The sequence below is a fragment of the Hydra vulgaris genome, chromosome 12 (assembly GCF_038396675.1).
Source record: "Hydra vulgaris chromosome 12, alternate assembly HydraT2T_AEP".
Taxonomy (NCBI): domain Eukaryota; kingdom Metazoa; phylum Cnidaria; class Hydrozoa; order Anthoathecata; family Hydridae; genus Hydra; species Hydra vulgaris.
The window spans coordinates 26525161-26548898 of record NC_088931.1 but is presented as its reverse complement, the minus strand read 5'-3'; the positions used below and the strand labels follow the sequence as shown (position 1 = coordinate 26548898).

At 29.0% G+C, this 23738-nt stretch overlaps 1 protein-coding gene across 1 annotated transcript in view; it reads left to right on the top strand.

The window, feature by feature from the left end:
- The first annotated feature begins 672 nt into the window (after window positions 1–672).
- LOC100215845 (alpha-L-fucosidase) overlaps window positions 673–23738 on the top strand; it is a 52562-nt gene continuing 29496 nt past the window's right edge. Inside the window, exon 1 of the mRNA XM_065812733.1 lies at window positions 673–1003. Within this exon, the coding sequence (XP_065668805.1) occupies window positions 730–1003 (274 nt within the window). The 5' untranslated portion in view covers window positions 673–729. The remainder of the gene's footprint in view (window positions 1004–23738) is intronic.

Sequence of the window (23738 nt, the reverse complement as noted above, 5' to 3'; positions counted from 1 at the left end):
AAATTTTTTTATTAGATTTCTTCAAGGTTCAGTTGTCATCCAAAACTCTAAAAAAGAGCATAATGTAGAGGTATAAAATGTGACCACATAATACATACTTCTTTATATATTAAGTTTCAGGATTTTTTTCACTCTTCGATCGGCTATGACAAAAAAATGCACGTGACTCATCTACCAATATTTATACTCACAAAATGTAGCTAAAAATATGGCTTAATACAATAAGTTAAAAATATATAATTAATTCGATACATTAACTTTATACAAAATAGTTTTAAATAAAAATGCGAGCTACGCTATTTTATTTGTAACTTTACTATTTATCATTAGAGTAAGTAAGAAGCAATGGAAAAACAAAAGGAAACTCAATTGTTAGATATTCTTTCTGCCATTTCATTGCAAAAAAGCGTAAGTACTTTTTTCTCTTTGAAAATCCATACAGTAATAACACAAATTTTATGTTTTTTCGAAAGAAGATGTTCGCAATAATGTTATCATCAGACGTTCCAATTGAATTTTCCGAAAATATCCTAACAAAAATTTAAAGCTTCTTATAATTAAACTAAACATTCGAACAATTAACGGTTGAGTAAATTTGTTAAAGCTAATAACTGTTTTTATCAGCTTTCAAACAAAAATTTAAACAAAGATCTTCATTGCGTATAATAGATGTTTATTTTGTTTTAGAATGAAGGATGGAAGGTATTTCAAAGGGGCGGTAACTTAAAAATGCTATTTTTTTTACTCTTGTTACCGTTGCATATAAAGTTTTCATATGAACTCAAGAAAAAGGTCGTATTTAAACAACTTTCAAATAGGAGTTCTGTCAAAAATAAAAAATACGAACCCAACTGGCAGTCATTAGATCAAAGACCAATTCCAAACTGGTTTGATAAGGCTAAAGTTGGCATTTTTATTCATTGGGGAATATATTCTGTACCAGCTTTTGGAACAACATCTAAATCAAATGGATACGCAGAATGGTTTTTGAGAGAGTGGAAAAGTAAGGATTCTTGTTTATTACCGGTTTAATGATTTAAAGCGTCTATTTGTTTTATAAATTTTCGGAGTTGTCTCACAGGTTTTTTCTGGTAGTAATGGAGTGAAATTTTTATCGCAATTTATTTTTATTTATATTCTTTAAATTTTTATTTTGCTGTTAAAACTTTGCAAATGGTGATATAAAGTTCTTTGAAAGAAATATTATTAAGAGAGAGTACTATTTTTATCCGAAAAACTTAATTTATTAAAAATTCAATTAAATAATTAAAAAGTCTTTAGTTTTGATTTAAACAAGGCATGTGTAACTGAGTTTTAAAAAAGTTAATATTAAACGTTCTTTTTATGCTACAAATCTATATTACGCTATAAAATTATTGAAAGAGTTTCTTTTTTAAAAGAACATTCTAAAAATTCAATAAAAAATGGGTCCTATCTTAAAATCAAAATGCTGGCTTTTATATATTTTATTTTTGTTACATAAATATATACTTTATAGAATTATAATCATTATTATTTGAACCGCAATTTTAAAACAGAAACAGTACATGTTTCTTTCTTGAAAAAGTAAACTATAATAAAAAATAATAAACTATAATAAAAAATAATAAACTATGATAAAAAAGAATAAACTATGATAAAAAATAATAAACTATGATAAAAAAATGACTCTGCAGACAACTAATTAAACTCAGTCATACAGCAAGAATCTCAAAATAAAATTTAAAAGTTGTTTTAAAACCAATTCGAGAATCTTTTGAGGTAATACATTTAATTTTTTACGTTTGACTAAAAAAATCTTAAAAGTTTAAATGTAATAAAAAACATAAGCAATTTGATACGCAGAATAAAAGCACTAAAATAAGAAATTAAAAAAAAAAAAAAAAATAGAAAAAGAATATTTGGGGTATAAAATACCCAAATCAAAAAACTTGATTATGCTTATCTCAAATGGAGAAAATTTCAATTATATATATATATATATATATATATATCTGGGACACCCTAATATATATATATATATATATATATATATATATATATATATATATATATATATATATATATATATATATATATATATATATATATATATATATATTAGGGTGTCCCAGAACTTTATTTTTAGGAACTAAAAATTTTTAATTTCAAAACAGCGAGGTGCTTAGCGATTACAAGACAAAGTAGGTTTTTCTAGTTGAAGCATTTTTTTAAATTCAAAATGACTCCGGAATCGTTGAAATGAATTTTTAAACCGGATTTCAATGGAATTAAAGTTCTTTTAACAACTTTCTGACCTTTACAAGCCGAATATATAATTTACCGCAAAGTTTAATTTTGTAAACTTTGTAATAAGTTATCTACGACCAAAGAATAGTCTTGCCTAGGTCAATCCCAAACAAAAAAGCAAATGTTTCCTTTTTGTGCGGGGACTCTTTCTATTCAAGCAACGAATTCGCTGTCTTTTTTCTGAGATTTAGCTTCTTCTCAAACAAATTGTAAATCTTATACTTATAATTTAATAAAAGGAATCACTGTCCCAAAGAGAATTTTTTTTTTACCTTTTTTTTTTTTATTTACTTAGTAATTTCATGAACAGTGTTCAGAGCGTTTTTCATGATGTTGATGGCTTTAAGCTTTAAAGGTTGTATTACCAAGTTTAAACCGTGACCATACAATACGAATATAGAGGTTTGGCTTCAAGGTCACTTATTGTCTTTGCAACTTATAAGTTACTACCTTCCATGACGCTGTCTTTTTTTAAAGAAGACAAAAAAGACCAAACCAAAACCCTCAGTTGATGTATCTACATGTTGACTGTAAAATCAACTACGCCTAAATCTTACTTAGTCGATGTTTATGCTCTGGAGTATGTGTACTCTTAACGTAGTAGTTACAGCCTGTTAACGGACTGTTACGCCTGTATGTGCAGTGCACGTTCTGCGCTTTCAATTTACATGGTTCAAGTGCAGAACCTTATTTATTTGGTGCACAAAGTGTGCAGCAACAAAAAAACGATCTTTGTACACTAACTAAAAAAAAAAAAAAGCTTTTCTACCGAGAGGAGAACCTGAAACCCTCGGAAATGTGGATCGCTTCTCGCGCACTAAGTTTCTTTTTAATAAATTCAAAATACTCAACGTTTTCAACTTTATATCATATTTATATAATATTTATATCATATTTATATAATATTTATATTCTTATATTTATGTTCAAAATAGGTAATAAAATAGCACCTATTTTATTTAAATCAATTAAAAAAAATTTATACCCAACAAGATTTTCAAGTAGCAATTATATTCGACCAAAAGCATATTATTCTGCTACTAAGTTCTCGATTGCAATCTAGAGGACCTAAATTATGTTTGAACATGTTATTGGATAATGAATTAAAAAAAATCCTTCCTTGATGAATTTAAAAATAAAATAAAAAATAAACTTTTGATAATTAACAAAGAACTGGGCTTCTTCTGAAACTTTTAAATAGGAGTAATCACTGGTTTTATTTACTTGTTATTTACTTAACTTTTGATCATATTTATTTTTGATTTTAATCTGAATCTTTACCTTTCTTTGATGTTCATGTTTTATCTCATTTTTATTTATTTTTAAATTCGAAATCTTAATAAATAAAAGTTTGAAAAAAATAAAATTATATATATATATATAAAAAGTATTTTTTATATTTGCATTTATATATGTAATTTTTATATTTGCATTTATGCAGTAAGAAAATATAATTACAAAGAAACATTTACATACAAAAAAAAGTTGATTTATAAAAAACAGGCAGGGGCTCAAAGAAGATATGGATGACTAAAGTCACCACAATCTTTTCATAGAGCCCCTATGTGGGCTTTACAAGTTTAAAATAGAATAAGATTGTTAAAAATACTATGTACAATTCCAATATAATAAAAAGATAAAAAACTTTCATAAATATTTACATTTAAAGAAAGAAAGTAAATAGTATCAAAATAATTTTAACGATAGTCATTTAAAAATACTGACAAACTATTTTAAAGATGAAAAATAAGAGACAATCAAACAAAAAAAAAAATAAAAAAACTAAGAATAATGGAATTCGATGTTCATTTAGAAAAATTAAAAAAATTATTTATGTTTAAAAATTTCATTTTTTATTAGAAACTTAAAGGAGTTTAGTGATTTTACCGTATTTAAATGTTTAGTTTTTTGAAATGTGTTCCATAGTTTCGGTCCACGGTATGTTATTCCATATTCAGAATACTTGCTCCTAATTCTAGGCAATTTATAAGTATTCCATTGATTTATTCTAAGAGAGTAATTATTGTTAACATTTTTCGTAAATTTATTATTAAAGGTTTTTGGAATCAGGCTATTATATTTATACATAAAAATTAAGTGTTGGTAAATATTAACTTCATATATACTCATTATTTGCATGTTTTTCATTAGTGGTTTTGCATGTTCATATTTTTTTTCTTATATATAAGTCTGCATGGATGTTTTTGTAGAGAAAATATTTTTTTAAGTTTTGTTGGTTGAGTACTAGCCCATGTAATATTGAAATAGTAAATAAAACAATGTATTAGGCCAAAATATACTAGTTTCAGACTTTCTGATGTTACATATGGGCGAATACGATACATCAAACCAATTGTTTTATTAATTTTTGATTGGATATAATTTATGTGAGGAAGCCATGATAAATTTTCATCAATAAGAATTCCTAAGAATTTTAATGACTCATTTTTTTCGAATAGTTTATCATTTTATTATTTTATTAGTTATATTTTATTTATTAGTTTATCATGTTATTATTTTTTTTCGAATAGTTTTTGTTATTTATATTTTTGTTTTGAAGGGGCTTGGCGATAAGACTGAATTTGTCTTCTTCTTTCCCCAGCCGTGTATATACATTTTGTAAAAGTCTAATTTTGTAAAAAAACTCTTTATTGCGAAATACATACATAATTTATATATCAAAAAATTAGGTTAAAAAACGATAGTGTATATTAAAAAAACGATAGTGTATATGCTAAGTTTCAAAGCTGTCATTTGATTTCAAAATTTCTTTTTTATATAAAACTTAAATGAATTTACTGTTTTCACCATATTGATGTGGTTATTTTAAAAACTTTAACGGTTACGCGGCCGTGGTGCAGTGGTTAGAGCGCTTGCTTTATAAGCAGGATATCTAGGTTCGAAACGAGCTTTAGACATATTTTCGCGTCACGGTAAGGAAGGAGGCGTGAACTTTCTGGTTAAATGCACTTCCGCGGTGCTTTTTGACAAGACCATTAGGTCTTCTTGGGGCACCTGAATAACAAAAAAATAACAACAAAAAAACTGTTTCATATCTTAGGCCCTCGATATGTTATACTATATTCTTTGTATTTAGTTAGTTTACAAGGTAGTGTGTATGTGAGCCTCTCGTTTGATTTCAGAGAATAGCTATTGTTTTGATTTATCTTAAATTTTGTTTCAAAGTTTTTCGGTGTAAGATTTTTTAAATGATAATACATAAAGATCATGTGTTGAAATGCATTTATCTCGTATACATTCATCATCTTCAATTCTCTCATTAATGGCTTTGCATGCTCAAATTTGTTTTTTCCGTATATAATTCTGCAAGCATGTTTTTGTACACTAAATATCCTTTTAAGTTTAGAGGGTTGTGTGCTTGCCCACGCAATGTTAATAATCAATATAGCTATGAATTAGGCTGAAGTATATTAATTTAAGACTTTGAGTATTAGTTAAAGGACTAACATTATACCAATAGTTTTTTTAATTTTTGATTCAATATATTTTATATTATGTTTTTTTTTTTGAGAAAGCTAACTTCCAGACATTGAACGAACTTCAAACATTTATAAATTCATGTTTATATCAAATAAGAATGTCTTTCAAAAAATTACAATGATAGGAATCTGGGAACAATGTAATCTTTAAATGCTTTTTTAACCCCCTCCCAAACTTGATATGGTCATAATTTTTAAACACCAAAGGATTATTTTATGAAAATGAAAATTTGTCGATGAATAAAAACTTTCGTTTAAAGTTTATATTCATTTTAAAGTTTATAATGAATATAAACCGTAAACATAAATTATAATGGTTCAAAAAATAATTTGCTCTCACAAACAGTGAAGTATTTATACAAAAAAGTTGATCAAAAGTCAATTTTAAAAATTTTGTCAAAATCTGTTTTTATTGGTGCATTGTTAAAGTTTAATAAAGGTTACATCCCTAAATGGTGATTTTGGTTACCCCTCCCCCCACCTTATTGGGGCAGCTTTAAAAATCGAGTAATTGTGATAATGAATTCAATTGTTTTTCAACATTCCTGTTGATGAGCATTATTACAAATTGTTTTTTGAGTTTGTGGTTAGTGACAAATTTTAAAAATTATAATGGATATTTAAAAAAAAAGGTAAGCTCATACTTTTGGTATATTTATTTTCTCTATTTTATATGTTACTGTCACATTTCTCACCAATTATGCTTGATGTAAAAAATTTAACGTTTTTTTTTGCATTTTTACACGATATTAAAAAGTGTTTTTGAATGTCAATTAAGCCTTATTAAGCCACGAGCTTGTGCTTCAGGTAAAGCATAGATATTCTATTTACCATTTAAAAAAAAAAGTTGCTCATGTACGCGCCCTAAAACTTTTTTAAGTCAATAAGGCTAAAACATTTTTTTTGTGATAAAAACTTTTATTTAATTTAATTTATATTTTTATTGTAGAATCTCAAGCTATCACAATAGAGATGACCAGACAATCAGTTTATGAAGTCTTGAAGCAAAGAAAAAAATTGACAACAAATTCGTGTTTTTATTAGAACACCTTAAAAACATAACCAAATGCCCTGCAAATGAAGAAAGTGCACTAAAAACCATTTCTTCACCTTTTAAGTTCTAATTTAAACAAAAATGGGAAAACGCTAGCAAAAAAAGCCAAAGAGGAATTCTATCCACCAGAAGAATCGATAACAGTTACAGAAACTTGTTGAGTTTTGATTTCGAAATGGAGTTGCGATGGCTCGCAACAACAAACGTTTAAACAAAAGTTTCAAAACAGCAACGATAGCGACGCTAACATATTTCAAAGTTCTTTTGTGCCCCTATGGCTTAAAAGAAGGTGCTTTGGCAAAACCAAGCACCATCATCTACAAGGTATTGCCGACCAATAAGAATACGTTTTATTTGGGAGAGCTAAGACGTAACGAATGATGAAATCGAATACGTGGAGAACCAATTAAAAGGCTTGAGAAAAAGTGAAATAATAAACGCTTTTGGTGGTAATTTGCAAATAAAGCATATATTTCTTTTTGCAATGATTGATGGAAAAGTTTGCCATGCTGCTATAAATACGACTAACCATGAGCGAGATCTCGTCTCGTTCTCGTTTCTTGTGAGAAACGAGAAATAGAAAACTCTCGCGAGAAGTAGAACGAGACTTAAATATTATAATATTTTCCAAATTAAAAATTATTACAATTTACAAAATGCTTAATAGTTTGTTTTTTTAATTAATTAATATTTTGACTCCGTGATTTTAATAAATCTAATTGAAAATTTAATTTGTTTTTGACAAAAACAAATTAAATTTTTAATTAGATTTTTAATTAGACTTTTTAATTAGATTTTTTTTTAAAATCTAATTAAAAAATTTTAATTAGATTTTAAATACAAAAACTTTTTGTATAAAATGGTACACTTTCGACTTAATTTCATTAGTTTACCAGTGGAATTCAACTTGACACATATTGTTCATATTGAAATGAAATATTCTTGCCTCATTTCAACGATTAAAAATGTCACCAAGAAAAAAACAAAATCTGGAGATATTTTTAAAAAACAAGTAACGGTGCTGAATGCAAGGCGTGCAAAAAGTCTTTGAAAACAAAATATGGAAACACAAGCGGACTTCATCGTCACATCGAAAAAAAAACACAGCCAAGATTACGTTGAGTATTCTGAAAAAACTGACGACTCTCTTCTTCCTCCTCTTAAGAAGAAACAACGAACCATGGTCGAAATGCTTGAAACAAAGTCCAAATATGACAAAGACAATTCCATTCAAAAACAGTTTGACTCTGCAATGCTGGATTACTTTTGCACTGATCTGGCATCCTTTTCAGCAGTCGAAGGAAGAGGTTTCAAGAAATTGTTTGACTTTGCAAACCCTAAGCTGAGCCTTCATCACAGAACAACATATTCAAGAAAGCTTTTAGTTCGGTCAAGAGAAGATCAAGCTGGAATGAAGAGCATAATAACGGAGATTACGCCAATTCTAAAAAGTGCTGCATTTACTTCTGACCTTTGGACTTCTAGAGCTCAGGACAGCTACATCTCTTGGACTTTTCATGTTATTTACAAAAATTGGAGACTACATCACTGGACACCCCATGTCCAACAGTTCCCAGGCAGACACACAGGTATCTTAATTGAAGGAAAGCTGGATTCTTTCTTAGAAGAACTAAATTTGCCTGCTGATTTGCCAATGTACTGCGTGAACGACCAGACAAGAAACATGAAACTTGCTGTCAAATTGTCAAAGCGCCTTGCCAATACTTGTGCAACAATCATATTTTGCAATGTGCAGTTTGAGACTCATTTGGAATGACTGCTGGAATGGATGATGCGTTGCAAACATGCAAAGATTTGGCTTCTTTAACTCAACAGTCAACAGTTGCAGCTGAGTTGCTTGAATCAGAATCAAACGCTCAAGGAATCAATTTTAAACAGTTACGCCCATTTGTTGACACAAGATGGAATAGTGAACTGATTTGCATGGCTTCTGTCCTACATGTAAAGAGTGCAACTATCAGCTTATGTGCAAATGAAGATATTTTTTCTTCAAAGACCATCAGTGCATCACAGTGGAAATTAATCGAGGGAGCAGTAGAAATTTTGGCACCACTTAAAGAAGCTACAGAAACGTGGTCGGCTGGTCTATTCCAACAAGTAACACTGTCGCCGATTCTTTTTATTTAATCCATCACAAAATTGATCAATTTATTGAGACGGATGGAAAAAAATGGCTACGGTGTCTTGTATGCAAAAAACTTGAAAAGCTGTATTGAGAAAAGATTTCCTCTTTGTCACACTTATTGAGTGCTGCAGCAAACTACTTAAACCCTGCTTTAAAGGGACTTCAATTGAAGCTCTTCAAAAAATTTCAAACAACAAAAGTATGGTTAGCCTCACAGGTTAAGGATAATGTTGAGTGCCAACCTGTTGCCAGAGTCCTTTCAGCAGATTTGTCCCCTAATTCAAAACTGAAGCGCAAGTTAAACGTCAGACTTGAAACACAAGAGCCAACATCTGAACTGAATCCTATTTTGAGCGAAATGTGCCAGTATGAATATCTCCCTGATGTTAAAAAAAGACTTTCCGATTCTTGATTGGTGGAAATTGCATTCAAACACATTGCCAGAACTCTCTTCATTAGCTAGACAAATTTTAGCTATTCCAGCAAGTTCAACTAAATCAGAGAGAGTTTTTAGCTCAGGTGGAAATGTCGTCCGATCATCCAGACACAACTTACACCCAGAAAAAGTAGAACAAATCATCTTAATCAGAGAAAACATTGTCTTGTTGGAAAAGTTTGGCAAAAAAATTCTGAATTAATATTTGAAAAAGTTTTTTACATTTGACAAATGTCATTTGTGTCTATTTGTCAAAACCATATTTACATTTTTTTTTTTTTACTTGGGTTTTAATAAATTTGTTTTCAAAAATTGTTAAATTTCTCGTCTCGTCTCGTTCTCGGTCTCACGACAAGTACTAAGTTCTCAGTCTCGTCTCGGTTTGAAAAAACCTAGTCTCGCAAATGGTTAAATACGACATCAACAATGAGATGCTATATATGTGGGCAAACTTCAAAAGGTTTTAATGACTTAAAAAAAAACGACAAAAAGCCGTGAAGCACTGAAATTTGGGTTATCAATACTCCACGCAAGTATCAGATTTTTTGAACCCTTGCTGCATATATCGTATAAAATACCAATAAAAAAATGGCAAGCAAGAACAGAAGAAGATAAAAAAAATAGTAGCGGAAACAAAACAAAAAATTCAAAATGCCTTTAAAGATGAATTAGGTCTGTTGGTTGATATTCCTAAAGCTGGATTTGGACACAATAATGATGGGAATACATCAAGAAGATTTTTTGTCAATTCCCTAACCGCTTTCCGCATTACAGGGGTTGATATAACTCTTATAAATAAATGTAATGTCATTTTGGAAGCTATTTCGAATAGGCGTCAAAATAATGTAAAAAAATTTGAAAGTTTTGCAAATGAGACAACCAAACTTTATGTTGATTAATATGGGTGGCACCCACTGACGCCGACTATGCAAAAAGTTTTAAGACATGGCACCACAATAATTGAACAGGCTAACTTCAGATCCTTTGCTCAGCAGCATGAGAAAACCGTTCTCCAGTGAGACATTAGAACTCTTGATGCTGGAAACATAAGAAGACTCACAAGCAATGACGATTGACGACATATCAGATATTGAAAATGATTGAAAATGAATGCATTGACATGTACAAAAATATTTCATATTATTTTGGATTAAATATAGGGCTATAATTATAAATTTAAATTATTCATTTCAAATTGTTTGGTTGTCAAATCATTAGCCCCTTGTAGCGGATTAACCATAGGATTTATTCCTTTAACGAAAAATAATTCATAACAACAGGTATAACCTAAGGATTAAGTTCAGTGGTTAAGAAACCCAGTATAGGTTTAGTTGCATCTTTCAAGTGTGATTATCCTTTTTAGTACAATAAATTTAGTTATTTGTTATTATGTTAATAAAGTTGTAGATACTTGTAAAGTATGTAAGATGTATAAAAATATGTATTTTCTGTTTTAATATATAAATTTTATACATTTCATGTGTGACCAATCGTTTTTAATACAATATAATGACCCTAAACTTCTTTTTACAAAATATCAAATCGATAATATACATAAAATAATTTTGTTTAACTTTTCAAGTGAAATACTCCATTATGTCACGTTAAAAGCAGGGGAGGGGGGAGTCAAAGCACTTGGAGCTTACCTTGTTCTCAGGCTCAAATCATCGCAATTGTTTACAAAGCATTCTTATTTGATATAAAAATGATCATATAAATGCTCCATGTCTGGAAGTTAGCTTTCTCAAACAAACAAAAAATGCTTCCTTCGTTTACACAATTTTTTTTTTAAATATATTTCGCTGTTTATATAAAAATAAAATAATAAAATTACAATGAAACTTTTACGTTACACAAAGAGTATATATAAAACAGACAGGGGCTCAAAGTAGATACGGATGACTGGTGTCATCACAATCTTTTCATAAAGCCCTTTAAAATAACATTTAAAGCCCACATGGCTTTAGTAAATTTACAATAAAATATTTTTTCTGAAAAGTACTACGTGAAGAGTAAAAACTCATATATACAAACACACTCATATATACATAAACACACACACACGCACATACACACACACACATACACATACACATATACAAACATACTTACATATCGCGACGTTAGAATTATCTTGTTCTATCTCCACATTTTTGAGTTTTGAGATAAAACGATTTGAAAAATAAAGATTTTAGGAGACGGCATACAAATTTTTTTTTATAATTTATGTTTTCTCAGCAACTTTTTTATTTATTTCTTAGATTTCAATACAGTAGAAAAACATTATTCTGAGGTACACAACACTATCAATAACTCAATTTTTTCAAAAAGTGGAGATAGAACAAGATAATTCTAACGTCGCGATATATGTCAGAAATTAAGAAGATGCAATTTCATTTGTCATTTAAAAGAGAAAGTGCTTTTCAAATTTTTTATATTGTTATTTTTTAATTGGTTCCATAATGACGGGCCTTGGCTAATAATTGAGAATTTTGACACTTGCAATTTTACTCTGCTCAAGTGATAGTTATGGTTGGTATTTTACCGAAGATTGCATTTTTGTGAAAACGTCGATGTAAAAATATCAGAAAATACTTTTGGCATCAAGTTATTCTTATATTTATACATAAATATTAACATTTGAAGCGAATTAAGTTTTGATATATTTAACACATTCATGTATTTCATTACAGGGGAAGCGTTTTCTAATCTCTTTAAATAGTTAACTGCTTTACAAGCGTGGTTTTGTAAACTCTGTAATCTTATTAATTTAGTTTTGTGTGTGTTGGCCCTAATAATATTATCGAAGGAGAGATGACAACAAACAAGACTGAAGTAAAGCATTTTGCGTGATTTTTAATCAAGAAAGGCCCTATTTATATAATAAACTTAGAGCAGAAGATATTTTTGCTTCAATGAGACTAATATTTTTTCCATTATAGGTTCTTATCAAATATTACTCCCAAAAACCATGTATGATTTACTCAATTTATTTCATTTTTATTGATTGACAGTTTTGACAATTTAACGGAAGATTTGTTGATTGTCTTATTTTATGGAAGAGAATAAAACTTGTTTTTTCACAATTTAATGATAACTTATTAGCTATAAACCATTGGTTAAAGCTTTCTAGTTCAGTGTTTATTGTTTCGGACAATATTTTTATATCAGAATTGTTGTAGGATAAATTTGTATCGTCTGCATACATAATTGACGATAATTTATGAGAAGCTCTATTCATATCATTAATATATATTAAAAATAATGAAGGTTGTCCTGAAGAAGTCAGGAGCTCTTGATATTGTTTGCGGAGTCCGCAAACAATATCAAGAGCTCCTGACTTCTTCAGGACAACAAATTGTTTTCTATTAAAAAGATAGCTTTTAACCCACTTATATGTTAGGCCTTTAATGCCTTAATGCTTTAACTTTGAAAGTAAAATTCTGTGCTCAACAGTATCGAATGCCTTAGAGAGATTGATAAATACTTCTAGTACTTATTCCACTTTATCAAAGGACATATAACAGTTCAATAATAGCATGTTCCAACCCAAATTGATTTTTGTATAAAAGCGTATTAAATGTCATGTAATCATAAAATCTATTAAAAATTACCCTTTCAAATATTTTTGAAAAGACAGGGAGTAGTGATATAGGACGGTAGTTGCAAACAGGAAAACAAACAACAATTTGTAAAAGCTGGGTGAATTTTGGCTGATTTTAATTTATCAGGAAATATGCTATTCTCAAATAAAAATGCTATTAAATAAAATAATGGTTTGCTTATACTATCCATAACATAGATAGCTGCATTACTGGTAATGTCGTCATATCCACCTGACTTGTTACGCTTTAGTTCAAATAGTGCTTTGTTAAATTCGTGTTTATTTATTTTTTCATTAGATATGCTAGTCGCGGGTTTCTCAAAATAAGTTTCATTTATTTTGAGAAGTGAAGTGAAACTGAAGAAGGCAAATAAATATGTATACCAGGAATACTTAATAATTAATTTTAAATTCAGTTAATAATTAATATTAAATTCAGGGGGCCTGTGGCACCCAATTTTAACTACCGTTTGCATAAAGAAATTTTATTTATTCTGAGATCAATTATAAAATATCTGTTTAAAAAATAATTTATTTAAAACTAAGATTATTAAAAAATAATTTTAAATAAATTATTTTTGAATTAAGATTATATTCATTCAAATTCATACCAATATATAATTTATTTTATATTTGTAATCAGTGCTCGAAGTGGAAAAAAAAAAGTAACAGGATGGTATTTGGTAAATTAAAAATACCATCCCGCCTAATCATTGTTATATATAAACATTTATAAAAAAGTGGCGGGATGGTTTATACTTTATAAAAAGGTGATGGGATCAACAACTATTAGGGAGGAGGGGACTAAAATTATATATTTTTTGTTAAACCATTTATTCTTAAATAATTTTTTTACAAAAGTTCAAAAAAAAAAATTCAGATTTTTTTTTTTTCTTTTTTGTGGTTAGCCTTCTACTTCTATTTACAACATTTTAAATATATTAAAACCTAAAAACTCTTTCAGCGCATTCTTTGCGTATAAAGTTATGCAACTTTATGTTAAATTTATGCAATTTAAATTTTGATTAGATAAATTTAAATAAAATAAAAAGGCGTTTAATCAAAAAATATGTTTTATATAGCGTAAACATTTGCTTTTACATTACTAAACTTTTATTAAATAAGATTCTGCTTAGTAGTCGTGAAAGCAGTTCGTATATGAAATATTATTGTTATTATTATAGTTGCAGCCGTAATAATACCAACAATATATACATACAGATACCAGGGAAAACACTCTACTAAAAATAATCAGTTTATAAATATTCGTTCCAAATTTTATTCCCAACCAGTAATCTAGTTTAATTTTGAATGAAATTACAGTTGAGTAGAAAGTTATTTGCTTGGGTAGTTCGTTCTGGTATTTTGTGTCTTGGAAGCAGGGATGTGGAATCCCAAAAAGGACCTCAGGTTTGAAAGTCATAAAAAGTTTACCTCTTTATAGTTTTTGTTATCCAGAAGCTTTAAAAATTCAAAACATTTTATGGGCTACTAATGGGAAAAAATCAAGACTTAAAGGTCAGAAAAACAATCAATTTTCAAAGCCGGAGTCTTTAGGTATAATGGCGGCAAGAACTCCGGGCCTCCGGGCTTAAAAACAATAAGTTCCAAGTCATTAAGTATCTTAAATTTCTTTCTTATAGCAGATCATTATTCAACCAACATGTTTACATCTTCTGACACAGAGACCATGAAAAAATAAAGTTATAAAGCCGGAGTACTTTTGAGACTCCTTATCCCTGCTTGGAAGACAGTTTAGAACATATACACGCCTTATTTAAAGATGGTGACCACGTGAAAAAGCGGTAATAAATTTGGTTGATAGTTATCATTAACTATATCAAATCGATGTATTAGTTTAAAGATTTGGATAAGATCGCATTGTAGGCGCCGAAACTCAAGTGATGGTAGATTTAGTCTTTTAAGTCTTTCGTAGTATTGAAGATGTCTCAAGCATGAAGACCAATTTGTTGCTTTACGTTGAACAGACTCAACCAAAGCTAGCAGTTTTTAAATACGGTGCCCAAACAGACACTGCATATTCAAGGTGTGGTTTTATAAACACTTTATATAATTTGAGAGCCGTTTTTTCATCAATGATGGTGATTGTCATACTAATAGCATGCTAAGAATTTGTGTTTATTGAGATTATGAGTTAACTAATTGAATATGTGTGCTCAGGGCCGTCCTGAGGGAAGGGGGTATAGGGGATGTCTAGCCCCCTCACGAATTTTATTAGTCGGCAAATTAGACATTAGAGTTGGCAAAATCGGATCTATAATTGGCAGCCGGCAAATGTCGGCCATCGAGGACTTTTTTTTTCTTCTTGATAAGTTAGTCGGCAAAAATGTTTTTGGCTTTATTCGGCAAAAAACAGATGCATCATCCCCTCCCCCCATTAAAATCTCTTTGGGACGGCCCTGTGTGTGCTCCACCGGAGATTAGATGTAAAAATGGCTCCTAAATCACTCTCTTTAGTAGAGCTTCTTAGGATTTCATTTATACCTTGGTTATTTTGCAGAAGGTAACTGTAAATAGGATTGGTTTTACTATAATGGATCACATAGCATTTTGAAATGTTTAATTTAAGTAACAAGTGTTTGACCACTTGTATACTAAGCGTAGACGATCCTGCAAATCAACGAAATTAGTCTGCGATAAGGTTTTAGATAAAAGTTTAGTATCGTCAGCAAATATTTCAGTAAGTTGGGCAAGATCGTTTGTAAATATACGCATCAAAGAACATTTTTTTTTGTTCATGCAAGCAACCACTATTAGAATTGGAAATGACTGGAAGAAAAAAGATGAAGTTTATAAAGCAAGACAACGATTGACAGTCAACTTAAAAGATTGCAAATTATATGAATCAGGAAAACAAGATGAAGATGAAACAAGATGAAACAAGATGATAATGGTTGGAGGTTGACTGCAAGAGCAGGTCCAACTATGTTTACAGTGCGTTTTTACACTTTGTCTAAAAGAGAAGGGCACCATTGAAAGATCCGCTCCAGATATAGCTACAGTATTTCATACAAGGACGGATTTGAGGTTTATAAAGATAAAGAATAGAATCCTGAGTAAGGAAAGTCGCAAGCACGATTAAGAGATGCAACTTTAGCAGATGCTAGTTTTGCACTTGATTTGATATATGGTTTCCAAGAAAGATTGAAAATAAGAGTTAAACCTACAAGATGAAGGCTAGATGACTCATCGAGTACATTACCGTTCATAAATATAGCAAGATCTAGATTATAGGTAATACGATTAGCTGAAAAAAATTGAGTTTTATATGAGTTCACTAGCCACGAGAGCCCCTGCTTTAGCAGAAGTGAGATCCTTTTCAAGCTCAAATGCCCTCTCTAAGCAATCAAAGAGCGTTAGCTTCTTATAAGGACAATAATAAATAGTAGTACCTTCAGCGAACAATGCCAACTTAGAAGTAAGAATTTCTGGGAGATTGTTAATGTAAATTAAAAAGAGTATAGGGCCAAGGATAGAACCATGAGAAACCCTATTTGTAATCTATCAAATGGCTGTTAACAAGTATTATTTTCCTTGATAATTGAAAAGATCTAACTTCATCTTAAAAATCTACAGATGTAGTTGCACAGATGTTATTACACTTTGATAATTTAAAAGATGTAAATGCATCTGTAATATTCATTTAATTTTTGCACAAATTAAATGAATATTACAGATGCAGTTACAATTAAATTTTGTTATTAGACACCAATGAAATTTCAGATGTTGTTGGAAAGATACTATTATACTTCGATGTATTTACAGATGTTGTTGGACAGATGTTATTATACATCATTATATATTTAGAGATGCTGTTGGACAGATGTTAATATACATCATTATATATTTAGAGATGCTGTTGGACAGATGTTAATATACATCATTATATATTTAGAGATGTTGTTGGACAGATGTTATTGTACATCATTATATATTTAGAGATGTTGTTAGACAGATGTTATTAGACATCATTATATATTTAGAGATGTTGTTGGATAGATGTTATTATACATCATTATATATTTAGAGATGCTGTTGGACAGACGTTAATATACAGCATTATATATTTAGAGATGTTGTCGGACAGATATTATTATACATCATTATATATTTAGAGATGTTGTTGGACAGATGTTATTAGACATCATTATATATTTACAGATGTTATTGGACAGGTGTTATTATACATCATTATATACTTAGAGATGTTGTTGGACAGATGTTATTAGACATCATTATATTTAGAGATGTTGTTGGACAGATGTTATTATACATCATTATATATTTAAAGATGTTGTTGGACAGATGTTATTATACATCATTATATATTTAGAGATGTTGTTGGACAGATGTTATTAGACATGGCAAAAACTTCATAAAATTCAAGTTATAAAAAATATATATTACAGTTCAAAAGTAATGACCAAAAAACTTTTTATTCCCCCTACCTCTTCCAAAAAAAAGAAGAGGTTTCAAATTTTATATGACCATAACATCTTAAGCAAAATAGATTTTTTTAAGAAACTTGAAATTTTATAATGAATTTCAACTTGGTTTAATAAATTACAAGAATATTTTTCAAATGCACGTGCCCCCCGCTTAATCAGGACAGGTGATCTCAAATTTTCAAGTTTTCTTGACCTCAGACTTTAATCACAGTTACTTTTGGGAAACATCTGTCTTTTTATAACCATATGATACCATGTAACTATATCACTCTGTATACAAAAGATCTTAGTCTTCAAAATGCCTGAATATTATATGCCTTTTTTATTGTTAATAAACATTTTTTGTTTAGTTTCACTAAAAAGAATTTAATAAAATATAGCTCAATAACTATATGCTGGAAAAAGTTTCAGCAATTCGTTTACTTCTTTCACCGTGCTTCGAGCTAAGGACAGATACATTAAATCTATTTACACCAAACTTCATTTTTTGGTGTGAGGCTTCTGTTGATAGTACATTATATATTGACAGTGAACAGCTGTGCATATCTATGAAGGCTCCTAGATGAGAACTTGTATATAAAGAAAAATTTTAAAGTAAAAGAATTTATTAAGCATAAGTTTATACCATACTTACTTCTGAACAGTATGTTTGAGAATGTTCATAACTATCTGTAAATTTTTGGATAAACTTGTAATACTATGGATCTAGTGGTTCACTAAATGTACCAGTCATAACTCTGTCAAACTTCCTTAATGTATCAATTAAAGGGACGGCTCTATTAGAATTACTAATGCAAGACTGTCTACATTTTTTGATGTTGCTCTTGAAACATTACCATCATATGTATCTCAATGATAACCTTTCCGTATAACACTAAGACTATTAACCCATTTTTTTAAACCTGCCCAGATGGCTATGATATAATTACAAATGTGATTTACCAAACCCATGAGAAGATAAACTTGCAATAACTTTCATTGAACCTTCACCTTAAATATTTTTATTCACTCATCATTCTTAAAACTAAAAAGTTTTCATTATTCACTTATTTAATTAAAAATCAAATGCTCAAACCTGAATCTATGCCAACTTTTACAAAGGTATGGAGAAGATCCTGCTTTCTGTACTAAATTTAAAACTCAAGATATTCTGTAATATCTATTACATAAACTAAATCTTTTTTTACATGATTTAGTATCCTTTACTTTTTATTCTCCAAAGAAACATTTTCTAAAACAAAATATTTTCAGTATCTTAATTTTATCATCCAATTTCTTTTCCAAATTACTTTCAAACTTAACTCCATTTTGTCTGAAGGTCTTTTAGAGAACATTTGATTTAAAATGAGTCAATTGCAAACAAACAACTAACTTGTTTAACTCTGAAAACGGTATTTCTGTCTGTTTTATACTAGTTTGACCTAGAGTTATGGGGACTTTGGAACCACCTATATAGTTGACAAAAACTTTAGAAAGGCAAAACATTTTCAAATATATTTAAAGAAAGCAAGATTTATATCATACCAGTGGAAAACAGCATTTCTTCACCTTTTTCCATATCATTGTTTGAGTATATATCTTTTAGAATATTGGCCATTACCTGGCCTTGAACATAACCAATAGGACAGTGAAAAATTGGTTTTACAAATAAGATAATAATAAGAAACATTCAGATTTTAAATAATAGAATTATTGATAATTAAAAAAAATTTTTTTTATGAATACTTTACTTTATTATCTTTATTTAAGAGATAAGTTGTCTGATTCTTTGATTCCTTTCCAGGGTAGTATTATGACGTATACCTTTACCAATAACTTAAAAATATTTAAAGCTTTAAAGCAAACAGGATTTGAACTCTTAAAAACTTTAAAGCAAGCAGGATTTGAACTCTTGTACACACCAACTTTTCCTGAAATTCTTTTCTTTTTTTTTATTTGTTTACTTTAATTTAAAGAATTATTTGATGAATTTAATTCAAACTAATTTAAAAAAAGAAAGGATAAGATAGAATCTAAGATTTTACTAGTTGCTAATTTGCAAATTTTGCATTTTTTTGCATCTCCTACTGCAGTAGAAATCGCTTAAAGATTCTTTGTTTCATTTCCGTTAAACTAATGTTGAAAGAAGTTTTCCAGCTTTAACCAGGTACAGATATACTATACACCATAAACTATACTCTTTTGTATAAAAATACTAGTGTCAAAAGACAGATGGGTTCAAAAAAGTCTAAACAAAAAATGTTTATTAACAATAAGACATGATATTTCAGGCATTTTGAAGAAATCTTTTATATACAGAGTCATATAGTTACATAGTATCATATGGTTATAAAAAGACAGATGTGTCCCAAAAATAACTGTGAATAAAGTCTGAAGACAAGAAAACCCCAAAATTTAGGCCACCTGCCTTGATTGAGTGGGATTTGAAAAGTATTTTTTTAATTTCTTAAGCCAAATTAAAACTAGTTATAAAATTTCAAATTTCTTAAAAAAATCTATTGTACTTTAGAAGTTATGGTCATGTAAAATTTGAAACCTCTTCATTTGTTTGGATGGGGGAGGGGGAATAAAACGTTATTTGGTCATAACTTTGAACTGTAATATATATTTTTTTATAATTTGATTGTACAAAAATATTTTTCAAATTTTTTTATTTTCCCTATTTAGGGTTCGTACCCCAAAAGTGTTGCATTTTCTATGGTTCTAAAGTTAAATTTTTTTTGGCAGAACGTCATTATTTGATATAAGTAATAGAATGTAAAAAATTAAGGTTTGCAGCGTTTCTGAAAGTTTCTTCACTTAAGCATGAGAATTTCATAGGTCCATCCCCTTTAAATATCTTTTCTAAAAATGTGCTACCCGTAGAATTTTAATTTTTACAGTTTTGCGTAACCTAAAGGTTTCTTAAATAGAATCTATAAAAATATTTGGGGTGTTCCAAAATTAAACCTAAAAGGTCAATTTCTGACCTGTGTATAATTGACTCATATAATATAATAGATTCGTGTAGTATCGTGTGGTATCTTGTGGTATCGTATGACATCATACTTATCATTTAATGTTTCATTTAGTATCGCAATTTTAATTTGATTAATTGTGTGGCATTGCTATCGTAACTTTTTTCTCATCTGGTATCGTTATATTAATTTAATTAATTGTATGGTATTACTATCGTAATTTAATTTCGTATATGGTAACATTACTTTAACTAAATCCCACGTGGTATCGTAATTCTCGTCTGCTACCTTCTTCCATTCTGTGTTCAACATTCAATAACTAAAATAAACTAATCATTAAACATTATCCATCCTCTAACATCTTTAATAGGATGGATAATGTTTAAACCTAAACCTAGGTCAAAAATACAAATTTCTAAACAAACACAATGCAATTTTATTCGCAATAATCAATTATGTAAGGATTTTTGGAAGTTTAGGAATATTGTGGTGCAAAAAGAGTTGCTCTTCAGTTTTGGGCTACAAACTAGCCTTTTTTTCATCAAAAATGTTACCTATCTCTGAAAAAAATCTCATTTAAAATGTTACTTAAACTTTAAATTGTTAAAAATATAGGATGCCTTTTACAGTAAATATTTCAATTTTAATCTAAATGGAAAAATATAAAAATAAAGAAATAATTTTAAGTATAAGTATTATATATACATAAAATTATGAAAACAAATAAAAATAACATATTCTATTTAAATGAAACAAGAATCAAATTAATGAAATAGATTATATATATTATAGGTTATAAATATATTAAATATACCCACAATGCTGAGGTGCAGGCTTTTACTTTAATCTTGAAGGTAAAAAATAACATAAATATAATTCACGTTCCGACCGGAAATCCTACCGTAATTTTATTTTCCATTCAGGTACACCTCTAGTTAATACCATGAATAAATTCAAAAATTAACATTTTAATTTTTTTTCTCATCAATATCAAATGAAACTATATGACCATTAACCATTCGATACCATACCATACTTTTTTATTATTGGTACAGTGTGTTATCGAACCAATACTGATGGTGTCGACACTAATATATAAAGAATACCTCACGATACGAGACCATCTTTACTTGGTATTGACTTACATAATACCAATTATCTAGTAGCTTTTGTGAACGTTGAAAACATTTTTCGAGCTTTTGTGAACATTGAAAAACTTTTTTCGAGTAAAGATTTTATACCTACACGCACAGATCCCGGTCACAAAGTTTAAAAAACTTTATTCTAAAACTCTTTATTATCTGTTTTTTTAATGAGTTTCTAAGAGTTTCTTAAAAATTCTTTTTACTATACTAATATAAATTATTATTAATTGAAAGCTTGAATATCAGAGTTTTTTGTTCCGTTCGTTTTATTACATAGAGCTGCTAATAAAAATCCATCATAAACGAGTATATTAATGCTAGGTACCACAATACACTTTATAAAAATTATAATTAAAAAAAAAGTAAACTTTTAAAGATTTGGTTAATCACTTTAAAATATTTTATTTTAAGATTTTTTTTCCACATATGTATATGAACAATAAAATAACAAATATGTTATTTTTTGTTAAAATCAAAATTATCAAAAGATAAAAAAAGAAAGATTTTTTATCAAGTTAAAAATTAAAGCATTATTAAGTTAAAGTTTACAGCAATTCCCTAAAAAATATTTGTTGGGTATTATTATTTATATATTCACATACAGCAACTATAGAAAACTTTTAAAGTGTTTTGTTTTAATTGAGAGATGTGTTAAATTTTTTTAGATTCATCTCAATACTTGAATCTTTCATTAAAAGTTTGTTTAAAAGCATGAAATAACGCTTTTAAAAAGCTGCTTTAAAACTTTAAATAAAGCCCATGATTGAAATGCGCAGAGTTTTTTTTAGCCTTTCTTTTAAGGTGGTCAACATTTTTTAACAAAATACTACACCTAATTTTATAAAATAACTTTACCGCCATTTTGGTGAAAGAAAAGTGGTTTATGAAAAAAGAAAGTGAGGAAAACCTATAGCTATCTAGACTAGGTCGTGGCTTAAATGATAATTCACTTTTACTCATTTGAAAAAGACAGCACATTCACTTCTTGTTGTTAGTGTTTACTGTTTACAATTTTAAAAAGAGTCGACAACTAGTGTGTAATCAACTACAGTCGTTTATTAGCGGTAACTCGATAATAAATAACAATAAACCTAAAATTATTCCTCAAAAATCTTTTTATGACAATTAGTTTTAAAATCTTCAACTTAAAACTTTGTTGACAAAACAAAAGTTTGGGCAATAATCTTTTATTGAGATTTTAACACACCTTCGATTAAAGTTCTGAGTCATAAGGTTCGAGGTTCGATTCTAGCTCTGACCAGGTAAACCACATTGGTTAAGAAGGAGGTGTGAACTTCCTAGCTAAATGTTCTTCCGCGATGCTCTGTGATAAGACCGTTAAGATTTCTTGGAGCATCTTAAAAACAATTCAAAAAAATCTTTTGTAGTTAACGTAGTTTTTTTCTCATTTGAAATATTGATTTTACTTTTCTCTAAATAATTATAAAACATGAGGTACTATATAACAGGCCTATTTCTAGAGAATGACCTTTTAAACTGGAGGCGAACATTTTGTATTTTTACGACTTGTTGAAATGTAAAACTCCTTGGGAAAAATTTTTTTAGAGTTGGCTCAGCTTTAGAAAGTATTTCTTTGTACTTTTCACTATTCACAGTGTCCTTGATAATAAGCAATGATGTTTTACCTTTGGAACTAATCGCCCCCCAAATCATGAGACTCTGTTTGAACTTTGGTTTGCCAATTCTTGGTCGTTTCTTTGCCCATCGACCTTGTCGAGTTTGAAATAACTCGAAATGACTCTCGTCACTAAATACCCATTGATTCCATCTATTTCTTAGGTGTTCTTCACACCATTTTACCCTATTTTCTTGTTGAACAGGAGTCAATAGGGGTTGATTTTTGGGAACGAAACTGATGTACCCACTTCGGTTAAGATAACGAGTAATGGTCGTTGGAACAACCTTGGGGCTGCCTTTTTTGATTAATTCAATTTGAATATCTCGGGCGGATCGTGTGTCATCTTTTCGAGCTAATTGAGTCAATCGTTGTTGGTCCTTTAAATTAAGTTTTCTTGGTCTAACACTTCCTTTCTTTCTCTCCAAGCTCATTCCTTCCAACATTTTCTTTAAATGTCTTGGAACTGTTGTCTTAGGTATCCAAGTTAATTTCACCAAAG